At 43.9% G+C, this 13,582-nt stretch overlaps 1 protein-coding gene across 5 annotated transcripts in view; it reads right to left on the bottom strand.

The window, feature by feature from the left end:
• Positions 1–13,582, bottom strand: part of TIAM2 (TIAM Rac1 associated GEF 2) — a 200,736-nt gene that overhangs the window by 96,125 nt on the left and 91,029 nt on the right. For all 5 annotated transcript variants that reach the window (XM_039873856.1, XM_039873857.1, XM_039873862.1 and 2 more), the window contains 3 exons: positions 10,527–10,635; positions 8,242–9,411; positions 2,674–3,109 (listed from right to left, as the gene is read on the bottom strand). In XM_039873856.1, coding sequence (XP_039729790.1) covers positions 2,674–3,109; positions 8,242–9,405 — 1,600 coding nt within the window. In that variant the 5' untranslated portion in view covers positions 9,406–9,411; positions 10,527–10,635. The remainder of the gene's footprint in view (positions 1–2,673; positions 3,110–8,241; positions 9,412–10,526; positions 10,636–13,582) is intronic.

The raw sequence follows: 13,582 nt of genomic DNA, 5'->3' as shown, positions 1-13,582 counted from the left end.
GTTACTTCAAGGATAATTTTAAAATTCTGCTTCAATGTACCTGTGTGTATATAGATGCATATGTATGTTTTCAACTAAGTTTAAGCCAAATTGTTAAACCCAAACATTGTGACTTGGATGCTGAGCCAAGAAAGCTGAACTCGACATATTGAATTCCCAGAGGAAAGAGGTGCAGAAAGTCGCATGGAAAAGGTCACGCTGGGGAAAACATCGTTGTCACATGCCTTTCCTTGGCTGCAAAGGAAACAGAGGAACGTGCACTTGATAACATTCACACTGACACAGCGCCCTTCATCCACGGGTCGTGAAGGGTTTAACTAGCAAGTGCCGAGACAGCAGGGCCCAGGCAGACTGCCATCTTGGAACCATCCAAGACAGCTCAGGACCATCCCTGCCCCTGAAGTCAGCAGCCAGAAGCTCTCGGTGCAGCTTACAGGACAGAATACAGGAACCCTGAGACACATCCTCCCAGCCTTGAGCGATACCTGCCTGGATCTCCCCCAGGAAGCCTCCAACAGTCTGGCTCTGCACATGTGCCTCCAGCAGCAGGGACCTCAGGAGGTGCTGTCACTCCACTTGCCCATGTTCTACTCACTGTTGTTTTTTCATGCTAATTCAGAATCAGCTCGTCCTCCATTAGTCCCATCCTAACCTCTGGTGAACCAGAATAAATTCAATGTCTCTTCTGTAAGACTATTGTTTATTCCCATCCTGGTTCTTATTTCCTCCAGGCTAAATATTCCTAGATCCTCATGCCATCCTCCATATGGCACAGCTCTAAACCCCTTTGGCGTCGCCTATGTCCCTGCTTCTCAAAGCAGGACATGGATGGACACATGGACAGACAGACAGACAGCATGGCATACGTAATACTGGGACACACACACAATACACACACACACACACACCCCAACACCAGGCCACCACCACTCTAAGATTGGCAGGGAACACCTTCCCAAGGCATCAAGTTTAACAAACAAATTTTACATTAAAAAAAATATATAGGTATATGACACATTATGGAGCAGAGCGCACCTATTCTAAATATGATGCCAATAGGAACCAGCTTTAGACTGTGACCCACAAACAATTCCAGATGCTCGCACCCCTGAGGGGACAGTTTCACTCTCTTCTCCAGTTAGAGATACTTCTGGTAGAACCTTTTGGAGAATCATTTTGTTTGCTAACAAGTCTCCTGCACCATCACGCCCCCAAGCAGAGAGAGGCTGACTATGAGCCGGGCAGAGGAAGGTGTGACAGATGGAGCTGTCACATCGCTAATGATGCAGCCAGACATCACGTTTGCTCTTTCAAATAACATTTACTTTAGCCTCGTCCAAGTGGAAACTCATTCAATGGATAGCCTGCAAAGCAACCCCCACCCCCTGCCCCCCAATTGTCTTCACCTGTCCTATTTTGCAGCCACATCTCCCTATCCTGTACTCCACTGATTATAAACATTTAAAGCATAACATATCCCTTCAAAATTTTATCTTGCTAGATTCTACCCATTATTCCAACTTTCGAAATCCCTTCCGCTATTCCATTTGAGAACTGGCCTTCCCAGGATGGCAAAACTCAGAAAGCTCTCAGCCTCCCCCAGCCACAGCCCAAGCCCAGAGGCAGAGACACAGACTGCCATCTGTGTGGGACCTGGGTTTCATAAACCCTCAGTGTGCTAAGGAAAGGCATCACTTAAAGAGGAAATGCCTTCGTGAGTGCACTTTTCCCAGGGGGGCTCATGGGTCATTACGAAATGACACCAGCACCCCAAGGCTGGGATGGGGGGCTCACAATTTCTCAATAGGGGGTGGAAATAAGCTAGAAAGCAGCCCTGCGGAGGGCGCGAGGCCTTCTCACGTGGCGTCTGCAGCCCCGCTCCCACCTCTGCTTTCTCCCGCGATAGGAAGGGTGTCACCCGATAATGAGCTTTGACTCTGAACATCACACTCGGTTCCTCTGAAAAAAGAGTCACAGGACATTGTGCAGAAATGCCAGAGGCTGTGAGGCTGCTCTTCCTGTTTCCATCTGTATAAATCAACACTGTATTGACTTAGAGCCTCGTTTTTCTGGGGACATTTAAATCCCTTCAAACCTATACACCCGCGACAAGCGAGGCGAATCTAATTTTTAAACAGCAATGCTCATAAGTAGGTTTTATCGTCTTAACAAAACCGATTCTTACCCCTATTTTCTCTACATTAAAAGCGAAGCACTCGTTTGTGATAATAATCAGCCTCTCTTAGTTCATAACAGTGGGGTGACACAAGTCAAACAATGTGGATGAAATTCTTGGTGGTGGGAGCAGCAAAGAACACCTCTTCAGGACTCTGAACACGTGCAGAATGTGAAATTCAGGACCTACATCGCAAACACCTACAATTGCTTACTAATTTGGGGTCCCGCCAAAGATGCAGGAAAAGTATTTAAAAATGGTACAGATATATCTATAAAATAATAAGCAATAACTATTAAACCTAATCATTATTTGATCAAATAATGTGAATCTTAAGGAAGCCATATTATACAGGTTTGAGAAAGTGTTTGCAGAAGATTCTGTATCACCTCCCTTCACGTTAACGCAAATGAACGCGGGACTCACTGGCACCCCGGGGAAAGAGCACGGCGGGGCACGACGCCCAGTGGTCCTCCGCCAGCGGACAACGCACTTACCTTTCAGCGTCACCCAGTACTGTTTCCACTTCCTCCGAGCCACCAGCTCCAGCTTCCTTTCCTTCTGCAAAGTGACCAGGGGTTTGAAGAAGAGCCACCCCGCTTTCCGGACCACCCCTTGCTCCTTTTCAAAGAGCAGGTCCAGTTGCTCCAAGGAGCTGAGCGACTCGCTGCTGGACTCGGCCGTTTCCGTCGACGTTTCTGCGTGCTCCGTGTTGGTCCTGCCGATTTCCAACTCTCGCATGAAGTTCTCATAGATGTCCTGCCGGAGCGGATCGCTGCCAATCGCATGCGCAGATTCGCTTCTCTGGGACAGAAGCTGAGCCGAGCCCCCTGACCACAGCGCGGCAGACGCCTGGAAGGGGCCCTGCCCGTCCACGTTCAGTCCATCCGAGCGGCTGTCGAAGTAGTCACTGCCCTCCTTGGACCTTGGCTCCTGTGAGCAACGCAGATGACCACCCATCAGAGGTTCCATATCCAAAGCGTCCCCTCCCGCAACACGGCACGCGGCTAACACTGTTGGCTACTAGTGCTGCAGCCCCAAAGCAATATTCTTTCAACAGAAGTGCATCTCCACGCTAGTAAGAATTGGAGAAATAGTGTTGCCTGACCCAATTTATTGCCAGGGGAATCAATGCTTCAAGAGGTAAACAAAAATACTGCCAACTCTCATACATCTAACCTATGCTTAACATGAAGAAATGAACGAGTGTGTGTAAAACACATTAGGGGAGGTTTCTAAACCGATGTCTCTTTGCTAACTGTGAATCAGTGTCGTCAGGGGAAGAATTCGTGTGCTTGCACTCTGTTTTCCTTCCGGATACTTTTAAGGCTGATTTAGAAAATCACTAACTCCAGGGTCAAAAGGCAGGGACATGGGGACCCAGTGTTGCTATGTGCAAATGTCTCTTGCTCTCCCCACAGTAAATACAGCCTCTAGCTTCTCACCACCTGCCCACGACTAGACTTGGGGATCTCTAGCCTCTCGCCTTCCCACTTCAGATCATGAAAACCACGTACCCGAGATTCCTTATCCACGAAGGGCAATGGCTGTCACTTTTTTTCGTAATTAGTGTTTTTTACTTAATTTGGGAATTTCTTTCATGAAAAGAGTACATTATTCATTCATTCGCGTCCTTCTATTTGAACATCGATTGTATTGTAGGCACTGGGGATACTAAAGACGTGATTCTTCACTTTAATATTTATTCCAACACAAAATCAGACACAGGCAGCTCTAAATAAAATTAATATTTATATAATAACTGCTACCCCTGGTTTTTAGGACTACACACACTGAACACTGAACCGGCCAGCCACAGAGCCGAAAACATGAAGGTTTTGTCTTATGCCTAGATTGGAAGTCTAGTCATTCAAGAAAAATAACTTTCATACGGGCCATTCATTGGTAAATAACAGCAACTAAATTTTTCAGCAGAAAGTGAGCTTAACGTATGACTCAAAAGATACTGATATTCCAACCTTAGAGTTTAGACTAAAGCAATTCTACAGGGCAATGCTGACTCAGTTTACTCCCTTATCTATTAAAATAAAAATGAGGGAAAACTAAATCAAGGATCACTGACTAATGGCCTTATTTTGAATATTCCAATGTGTGGAGGGGTTTTATTTTCCAAAATTCCACCCAGAAAGTAGCAACGTAGCAATTACTTGCTATCTATCTTCTGCAGGAAAATCATCAACTGAAGAGTATTTGCAAAATAACCAAGGTCGATAAACAACTAAGCCACAAACACAGCTATTACTAATGAAAATGTTATTTTCTGCTTGGGTTTACACAGTGTCCCGTAGTCATATTTATTTATACACTGATGCTTATGCAGGAACAAAGCAAATAAGCCAGCTGTGGTGAGTCACTTAGACAGGAAGCTTTCGAAATAATTTTTAAAAGTTTTTTAAATTGTCACTTTGTTGTTATTCAACAACTCTTAGGAGGTGAAGCAATACTTCGCATTTAGCAAGTAGTAACATGATTGCAGCTATGAGTGTGACTCTCTGACCCAGAGCCCCCAAAACCTGGGACAGCCTCTGATACCCAGCAGGAGTTAAAACGGAGTGTTTCGAAAGAAGAGAAACTCTGTCAGAGAAAGGCACTAAAGTGTCAAACTTAAACACAACCCATAAACACTGACATGGTGTCTCATAAGAGAGACTTAAAGTTTTGGAACTAACTTTTCTATGTTCAACCGTAGCAAAGAAAGGCAAAATTTTCTCCTTGAAAAATTGGAAAACATTACATTTTAGCATTTATAACTGATTCTTATGCACAGAAATGAACTTTCCCCGTCTCTAATAAATTTCTAAAGCTTCCTGGCTAGAATCCTAATAGCCAGTGACTAATTTTCAGGCCGATAAGAATGAATGAATGAATGAATGTCTCTAAATAAGCTCTCGGCTGAGTTTCCTGACCACTGTGTTAGGGTTACGGAACTAAGGTGTCATGTACACTAAGCAGACTGACTTCTACGTCCCTCAATCAGACCGTCATAAATAACAGATAATGTAATTGATGACCAGGGCACGAGAGCAGAGTAGAGAGGGACTCAAGAGATGCCACTCAACTCCTTGGGAGCTAAAGGAAAACTCTGATCACGATTCCTCACTTTCTAGAAAAAAAGTACCAATTTGACACCTTGTCATTCTTCGCATGCCATTTTCCTTGATGACAGAGTAAGGACCCCTGGGTTCTATGCAGAAATTACCTGTGTCCACACAGCCCTCGAAGGGCAGTGAGAGGGGGCCAGAAAGTCAGGGTCTCGGCCCTAAGTCTCCTCTGCTGTAAACTCTGCCGTAGCATCGGAGCTGGCCACCACCAATTTCTGGTCCTCCCCTAAGGCACATGGCAGCATCGCTTCCTGCTCCCTCCCTCCCTTGAAGTTAGGCGTGGCCACATGACTTGCTTTGGCACTTTGGCCAATAAATGCAAACAGAAGGGAGCTGTGTCATTTCGGAGTGGAAGCTTTAAAAGTTAACACATGATTTTCTTTCTCCCTCAGCCATAGAGGATGGCAGTGTTCCAGATGGCAGCGGCTCTGTGGACCTGGGGTCCCAGGGAGGGACAGTGTAGACCAGGGTATGTAGCAGGAGTGAGGAATAAACTTGGCTTGTGCTCAACCTCAAAGGTTTGAGGGCTTTTTGTTTCCTCTGCATAACCGGCCTGTCCTGACTGGCAGACATGGAAGTTTACCCAGGACGGGAGGGAGCAAGGGCTCACAGGTCTCCTACGGCCACATGAATACAAAGTTTATCGACCTCAAACACATATTTCTTTCCACAACACGGTCCCTCCCTCACTCCCTCTCCCTTCCTCTCTCTGATTAGCATGATTTTCCTTTTCAATTGTGTGCATTTTTCACTGACTAATCTGCTTTCAGGCTGCAACTCACGAGAGTGGTAGAAAGCCCTATAAAGTAAGGGTGGCTCCTTTTCCATCACTGTTTTAAAAGTCAAAACAAGTATATCTGTCCATCACGGTAAGACTTTCTGCCCCTTAGCCCTGCTGGCACATGGAAGAGTCTGCATTTTGGGGGGGCTTTATTATAGCGCATTGTCACAAACTTGGCTCCCATGCACTGACTACATCTTCTAGGGTCTAAACCTGATCCTCACCTTAAATTGTGAAAGAAAAACAAAGGTATGGCCAGCTGAAGTGGTCCACTTGCCCCCAAAGTTCACTTCATTCACTTTTATAGTTTATCAGTTATGGGAACACAAGCAAAACTAAAAAGCTGCCTTCAAAGGCCACTTTTTAAAAGTCCACAATGGTTCATCATCTTATAATAGTCCACATAATTACTAATGGCTATCGACAATACCTTGGCCATGTGGCTAAGTGGAAAAAGCACATGTTTGCCGTTTAGCAGAAACGGCTTTGGCCTGGCTTCTCCCCTAACTAACCATGTGTCTTCAGGAAGAGCCCTCAAACTCCTTGAACTTGAGCATCTTCATTTTTAAAATGAGGAGGAGTCCTTTATAGCTTTCAGATTCAAATCCTTTGCTTCTAACCAGTCTGTTCTTAACTCCTCAGGCTTACAAATCATTCGGAGTTAAGTCTGTGAATGATACAGAATTGAAGGAGGTTCACTTCTCATGCATGGGCCAGGCAGGGAGGCCTGCACGGGACAGAACAAGGTCAATGCACAGTGGCGACTGGTCTGCTTTCAAACTGAACTGAATGAGACTCAGTAGAACTGTGTGTAAGCCGGGCCACAAACATAGATGAGATACACACTCCATGCACACAAGACATGAGGAATAACTGGCTCAACGCCAGTATCAATCCGGGGTCACAGCTGATGACAGATGAACATAAGTTGGCGCCATTTCACACCTGACTCAAAAAGATATGACAGTTGCCTGCGTGGAACAGCTGTGAGAAAAAAGTCAAAGAAATCTCTACTCTTCAGTGCTTCGACCAGAGGAAGTGATGACAAAGAAGGAAGCAAATTATTCTATTTAGGGATATGAGGGCTTCCCTAACGGGACGGTGATCACCTGTTCTTTAGCTCTGCGTAAAGGAAGAGAAAAGGGCAAGAAAGGACAGTATGGGAGGTTGGTGGTGGCACATCTTATACATAAGAAGGAATCTACTATCCGTAAATGTCGTAGATCTGAAACGATCTTCTACAGAAGTGATATTATCATCTACTCTTAAAGTTCTATCAAATCTTATTAAATGTCCATCTAGGACAGTTAAAATGCAATTCTACTACAGAGTAATTTCCTACCAAATTCCCTTCAACAATATGTGTTATATTGAATTTAAAAAAAAAAGTTTTCTCTCTTCTATAATTAATTCAAAGTAAAAACAAAACAAAACAAAAAATCACCACCAACTGAAAACCTAGCAATTGCTACTAGTTACCTAAAAAGGCATATTGTTACTTTCTTTCCACTGTTTCCCCCATTTAAACTTCATGCACCATTAAAAGTATTCTTATCATCATGATTCTTCTTTTATCAGCATTATCATATTTTTGCTATTACGTTCTCAAGTACGAGATGTTTTCAAAACTTGGCTACCCCCACGAGGTGGTGAGATTATACACACAGATGGATCATCAACTTAAGTACCAACTTAAGTATAGAAATTTTAATTTTCCCAAAGTAAAACCGAGTTCAGGAAGGCTACTCCGGAGGGAACACTCTCTCCCACCCTTTTTCGTGTGGGCTTCGAGAAGGAGCACCAGCACAGTTCTCAGAAAACCGCATTATCTGGGGAAAGTGTCTCCCAAGCTGTGCTTTCTGAGAACACATCTTGGGGTGAGTGAGACCTGTGTCATTCGTACAAGAGCACAAGAGGGGACACTGCACAGAATCGGAGAGATCGAAGTTGTGGGTTAAGAGTGAAAATGCACATAAGAAGCAAAAGAAAAAAAATAAACAAACAAACAAACAAATAAATAATTTAAAAGCCCACATCTCGACCAAGACGTGCCCAGTCTTAGTTCACTGTCGCCTCGGGCACCCCTGGGGCAGCTTCTGCTAACACTGCCATTTCACAGAGAGGAAACCGGCGGGAATCGTTTCTGATGCTCTGATGCTTACCTGGAGTTTCCTCTTCTTTCTGGAGAGGCTTCCCGTCCAGTCACTGATGCGACGCATCCTGGCTTTCAGGGTGTCCTTCTTGGAAGCGTCCTCCGTGAAGGCCTTGGACCTCCTGCAGGGGAGGGTGAAGGACGCGTACGGGCCGGGCTCCCTGTGCCCCACCCTGGACGGCATGTCCATGTCCGAGGCGAAGGAGACGCGGTGGCTGAGGCTGGCGGGGGCGCCGATGTCCTCATCGGACAGCCGGACCCCGGAGGCGGCCAGGCCCGCCAGGGGGGCATCGGGGTCGAGTTCGCGGAGGGAGGACAGGGAAGAGCTTTGGTTGAACGGCTTCGGGGCGTCGCCGGGAGGGAAGCCGGCGTGGAGGCCGGGGTCCGGCGCGCCGGGCGTGGCGAAGGGGCCCTCGGCCTCGCTGCCGTCGCCGGCGTGGCCCCAAGGGCAGTCGTACCAGGACGACTCGGAGCTCAGGGAGCTGCCCTTGCTGGAGCGCGGCCGCGCGTCGGCCGGGCCAGGGCGCGGGCTGCGCGGCGAGTCGGCCCCGGGGCGCGGCGCGGGCGAGTAACGCAGCAGCCGGACCGGCCCGCCGGCCGCCTCGGGGGGCTCGGGGCCGTGGCCGTGGGCGCCGCCGCTGTGGAACTCCACGCGGAGACACCCGTCCAGCTTCCCCAGCGTCTTGATGAGCACCCTGGGGCTCCTTCGGTCCTCGCCCGGCGGGGTGGACGCCGCGCTCTCGTTTCTCCCGTAGCAGTTGAGGAGGTGTCCATTGCAGTCCTTCGAGGCCACGTGGTTCTCCGCCCGGTCCTGGGCGACGTAGTGGAAACCGTTCTCGGCTAAGAAAGCAGCGTGGTTGCCCTGGAAATCGCTCCCTGAGCCATTTGTCCTGTGCTTGGAGTAGGCGTTGCCTTTGGAGACTTTGCAGGCGGGTCCACCGAGTCTCGAGGCGTAAGGCTGATTACTCTTAAAGTGAGAAAGGCAGCTTCGGGCCAGGGACCTGGATTTGTAACCTGCTCCGCTGCTTGCGTGACCCCATCCATGCAACGACTTGTCGTCTTTTGCGTGAATGCTGCGTATTTTCAGGGAGCAAGGCTTTTGCTTAGCACCAGGAATAGTATTGCTATGATTTTTAGATCCTTGAAATGTGTACTGACTCTCGGAGTTCCCCATTTTAACCTAAATGAAGGACAGTAGCATCAGTAAGAGCCGTGACCTACATCACATTCCATGACGACAGAATCTTCTATTTTACAAAAAATATCTTCATATCACAAGGGGACTGAGCAACTTCTTTCTGTGCCTGACATAAGTCAGAGAAGCAGGAACGAAAGTTACTGAATTGGTTCTCCTCATTGTGTAAGCAAGTCACTAGCCAGGTTAAAAAAAAAAAAAAAAATACTGCATGCTCCTATACTGGTTACTTTAAACACAAAATTTATAGTATGAAGTTAATTCAGAAATTGAACTGGCATAAAAATCGGCCTAGGCAGAGGCCTTTTTAGCCTTGGTGTTGAGAGATTTTTGAATGAATGATTCTCGAAGGAAAAAAATGAGAAAATATCTTTACTCTCTCCTACACTGACTTTTCAATGACCAGAGAGAGGTTTTCATTACACATAAACTCCTGAAGAGCAAATACTGCACAATATGAGAGATCACTGCTCAAAAAACTGCCACATTTATAATAACATGGTTCCAGGTACCATACTGGTGGAGTTTTCATACATCACACAGAGTAGGAATGTTACGAAAGGATTCAGAAGTCCCCAAGAAGTCCCCCTAGACTGAGACTGAAGAGGGGGAAGAGAAATCAAAGTTCTCACTTGGGGCAGAAAAACTATGTAATAAAACTCGTTAATAGAGCTTTTATAAAGACTTTAAGAGTCCTCACTTTAGAACATGATGAGAGAAAAAAGTTTAAAGCTGACTTGCAAGTATCAAAAAAAACCTGTTAGATTCTTTTCATTCCCGTTAAAACGCCAATCTGCTTAGTGAGTCTATTAGTCAAGCCAAACTCAAAGTGAATTTGATCCAAACCTTCCCCTCGATTTTAGTAAAGTTGGAGGTGATGCTTCTGAACATACTTAATAGGATTTTAATTTTAATTCTTTTATACTTAAGAATGGATAGCCATAAAACAGAAGTCAAACGGATTGACTTTTCTTTGGTGGCAGTTATCAAACACATTTTAAAACAAAAATAACTGGACCACAAATGAAACCTTTATTTATTACCTTAATCACAGTCATGCAACGTGACAGAGAACCACCACTCACGTAAGTTGGAGTTACCTGCAGTCTAGTTTGTGCTGATGGAGATTAATGCTCAGCCGGCTTTACGTGGTCCTGGGAGCAAGGCAGCATGGTTGACAAGTGTGGAAAGTGAGTCCATGAAATGGCTCTGAAACACAGAAATGTGAGAAACTCTTGAGCATTTTCTATCAAGTTCCCCCCCAAAAAACAAAAACAAACGTTGAATGTAAATCATCTGAAGAAACAACTGGTATCCAGAATCACTGCCAAAATAGTAAATGAAATGTCTGTGAACTGCCTGACTCATTGGGGTTGTTTGAAGCATAAAAAAAAAAAATCAAAAAAAAAAAGCCAGAACTGCCCCAGCCAATCTCGTAAAGGCCATTAACTCAACACACAGCCTGGAGTCAAATGCATGCCTTTGTTTCAGGGGCGAGCAGGTGAAAGCACAGGAATGAGTCACGGCTCCTCTGTCACCACCACTAGGAAAACAACTCTCAGACTCACGGCACTGCCAACAGAGCAGGAGCGTCATCCTGACATGACAAGAGCAGCTCATTGTTCTCTACTTGACTAAGCAGTAAAAAAAAAAAAAAAAAAAAAGGCCGAAAAACAGTAAAATAGTCCTTGACTAAAATAACTTATGTTACAGAAGTTAACCCATAAATGAGATTAAAAGTTTTCCTCAAGCACGTGTTTGAGCCTCACCGTACAGAGAGTAGGGGCAGGAGACCACCTTTAAGGGGAAGGGGACAGGCTAGGGAGTGCTGCCATCTGGCAATGCTCCCTGCCGGACACAAAGCCTTTATTTTGTTTGCAGACCCATAGAGACCAGAGCGGTAAGGGTTCAATAGTGACCTTTTTTCTCTTAAAAAAAAAAAATAATTATGAACAACTATATATGTGCCAACAAACCTAGAAGAAATTGAAAAATTCTTAGAAACATAACTTACTAAGACTGAATCAGAAAGAAATAGAAAAGCTAAATAAATTAATTATGAGTAAAGAGATTGGATCAGTCATCAAAATCTTCCACCAAAAAAAGCCCGAAACCAGATGGCTGCACTAGTGAATTTTACCAAACATTTAAAGAAGAATGAATACCAATCCTTCTCACATTCTTCCCGAAAAAAGTAAAGAGAATAGAACACTCCCAAACTCATTTTAAAAGACCAGCATTATCCTGATACCATAACCAGAAAGAGACAATTACTAGAAAAGAAACTACAGGCCAATTTCCCTGATGACTACAGATGTAAAAATCCTCAATAAAATGCTAGCAAGTCAAATTCATCAGCACATTAAAAGGACTACATACCCTGACCACGTAGAATTTACCCCTGGGATGCAAGGATGACTCAACATATACGAATCGATGTAATACATCATATTAATAGAATGACAGAAAAGAATCATATGACCATCTCAATAGCTACAAAAACAGCATTTGACAAAATTCAACATCCATGCGTGATAAAAACTCTTAACAAATTAGACATAGAAGGAACATATCTCGACATGATAAAGGCCTTCTATGACAAGCCCACAGCTAACATCATACTCAATGGGGAAAGACTGAAAGCTTTTCCTCCAAGAGCAGGAACAAAAAGGGTGCCACTCTCACCACTTCTACTCGACATAGTACTGTAAGTCCTAGCCAGAGCAATCAGGCAAGAAAAAGAGAAAATGTATCAGAATTTGAAAGGAAGAAGTAAAGCTGTCTCTATTCATAGATGACGTGATTTTTATATATAGAAAATCCTAAAGACTTAACCAAAAAAAAATCTGTTAGATTTAATCGACAAATTCAGTAAAGTTGCAGGATACAAAATTAACACGCAAAAATCAGTAGCATTTCTATACACTAACAAATTCTCTGAGAAAACACATTCCATTCACGATAGCATCAAAAACGATAGAATACACAGTAATAAATTAACTAAGTATAAGATCTCTACTCTGAAAACTACAAGCATTGATGGAAAAAATCAATGAAGACACCAAAAAATGGAACAGTAGCCAATGTTTATGGATCGAAAGAATATTGTTAAAATGCCATTACTACCAAAAGCTATCTATAGATTCAATGCAATACCTATCAAGATTCCAGTGGCACTTTTTATAAAAATAGGAAAACACTCCTAAAATTTATGTGGAACCACAAAAGACACCTAATAGCCAAAGAAATTCTGAGAAAGAACAAAAAGGGAGGTATTATACTTCCTGGTTTCAAGCAATAGTATAAAACTATGGTAATCAAAACAGTTCAAAAAATTATGGCATAAAAACAGACAGACCAATGGAACTGAATCGAGTCCAGAAATAAACTCAAGCATATAAGGTCAACTAGTATTTGACAACTGGATATTCACATATAAAAGAAATAAAATGGACCCGTATCTCATACCACTCACAAAAATTAACTAAAAGTGGATTAAAGATTTAAATGTTATGACCTGGAATCATGAAACTCCTATAAGAAAATATAGGAATAAAGCTCCTTGACATGGGTCTTGGTAATGATTTTTTGGATATGACACCTAAAGCACAAGCAACAAAAGAAAAATAAACAAGTGGGACTACCTCAAACTAAAAAAACTTTTGCACAGCAAAAGAAATCATCAACAAAGTTAAAAGACAACCTACGGAAGGAGAAAAATATTTGTAAACCATATATCAAATAAGGGGTTAATATCCAAAATATACGAAGAACTCATACTGAGTTGTATAACTACTGAGTTATAGCAAAAACAAAAACAAAAAACAAAAAACAAAAAACAAATTACCCAGTTTAAAATGAACAAAGGACTCAAATAGACATTTCTCCAAAGAAGACATACAAAAAGCCAACAGGTACATATGAAGATGTTCCACATCACTCAGCATCAGGGAAATGCAAATTAAAACCACAATGAGACATCACCTCATGCTTGTGCTGGGAGGGATGTGGTAAGAAGGGAACACTTGTGCACTGCTGGTGGGATTGCAAATTGGTACAGCCACTATGGAAAACGGTATGGAGGCTCCTCGCAAAATTGACAATAGAAACTCCATATGATCCAGCAATTCCATTTCTGGGAATATAGCCAAAGGAA

This window comes from Pteropus medius, unplaced genomic scaffold, assembly GCF_902729225.1.
Source record: "Pteropus medius unplaced genomic scaffold, Ma_sr-lr_union100, whole genome shotgun sequence".
In the NCBI taxonomy this organism is placed as follows: domain Eukaryota; kingdom Metazoa; phylum Chordata; class Mammalia; order Chiroptera; family Pteropodidae; genus Pteropus; species Pteropus medius.
This window is presented reverse-complemented; position numbering and strand designations above follow the sequence as displayed.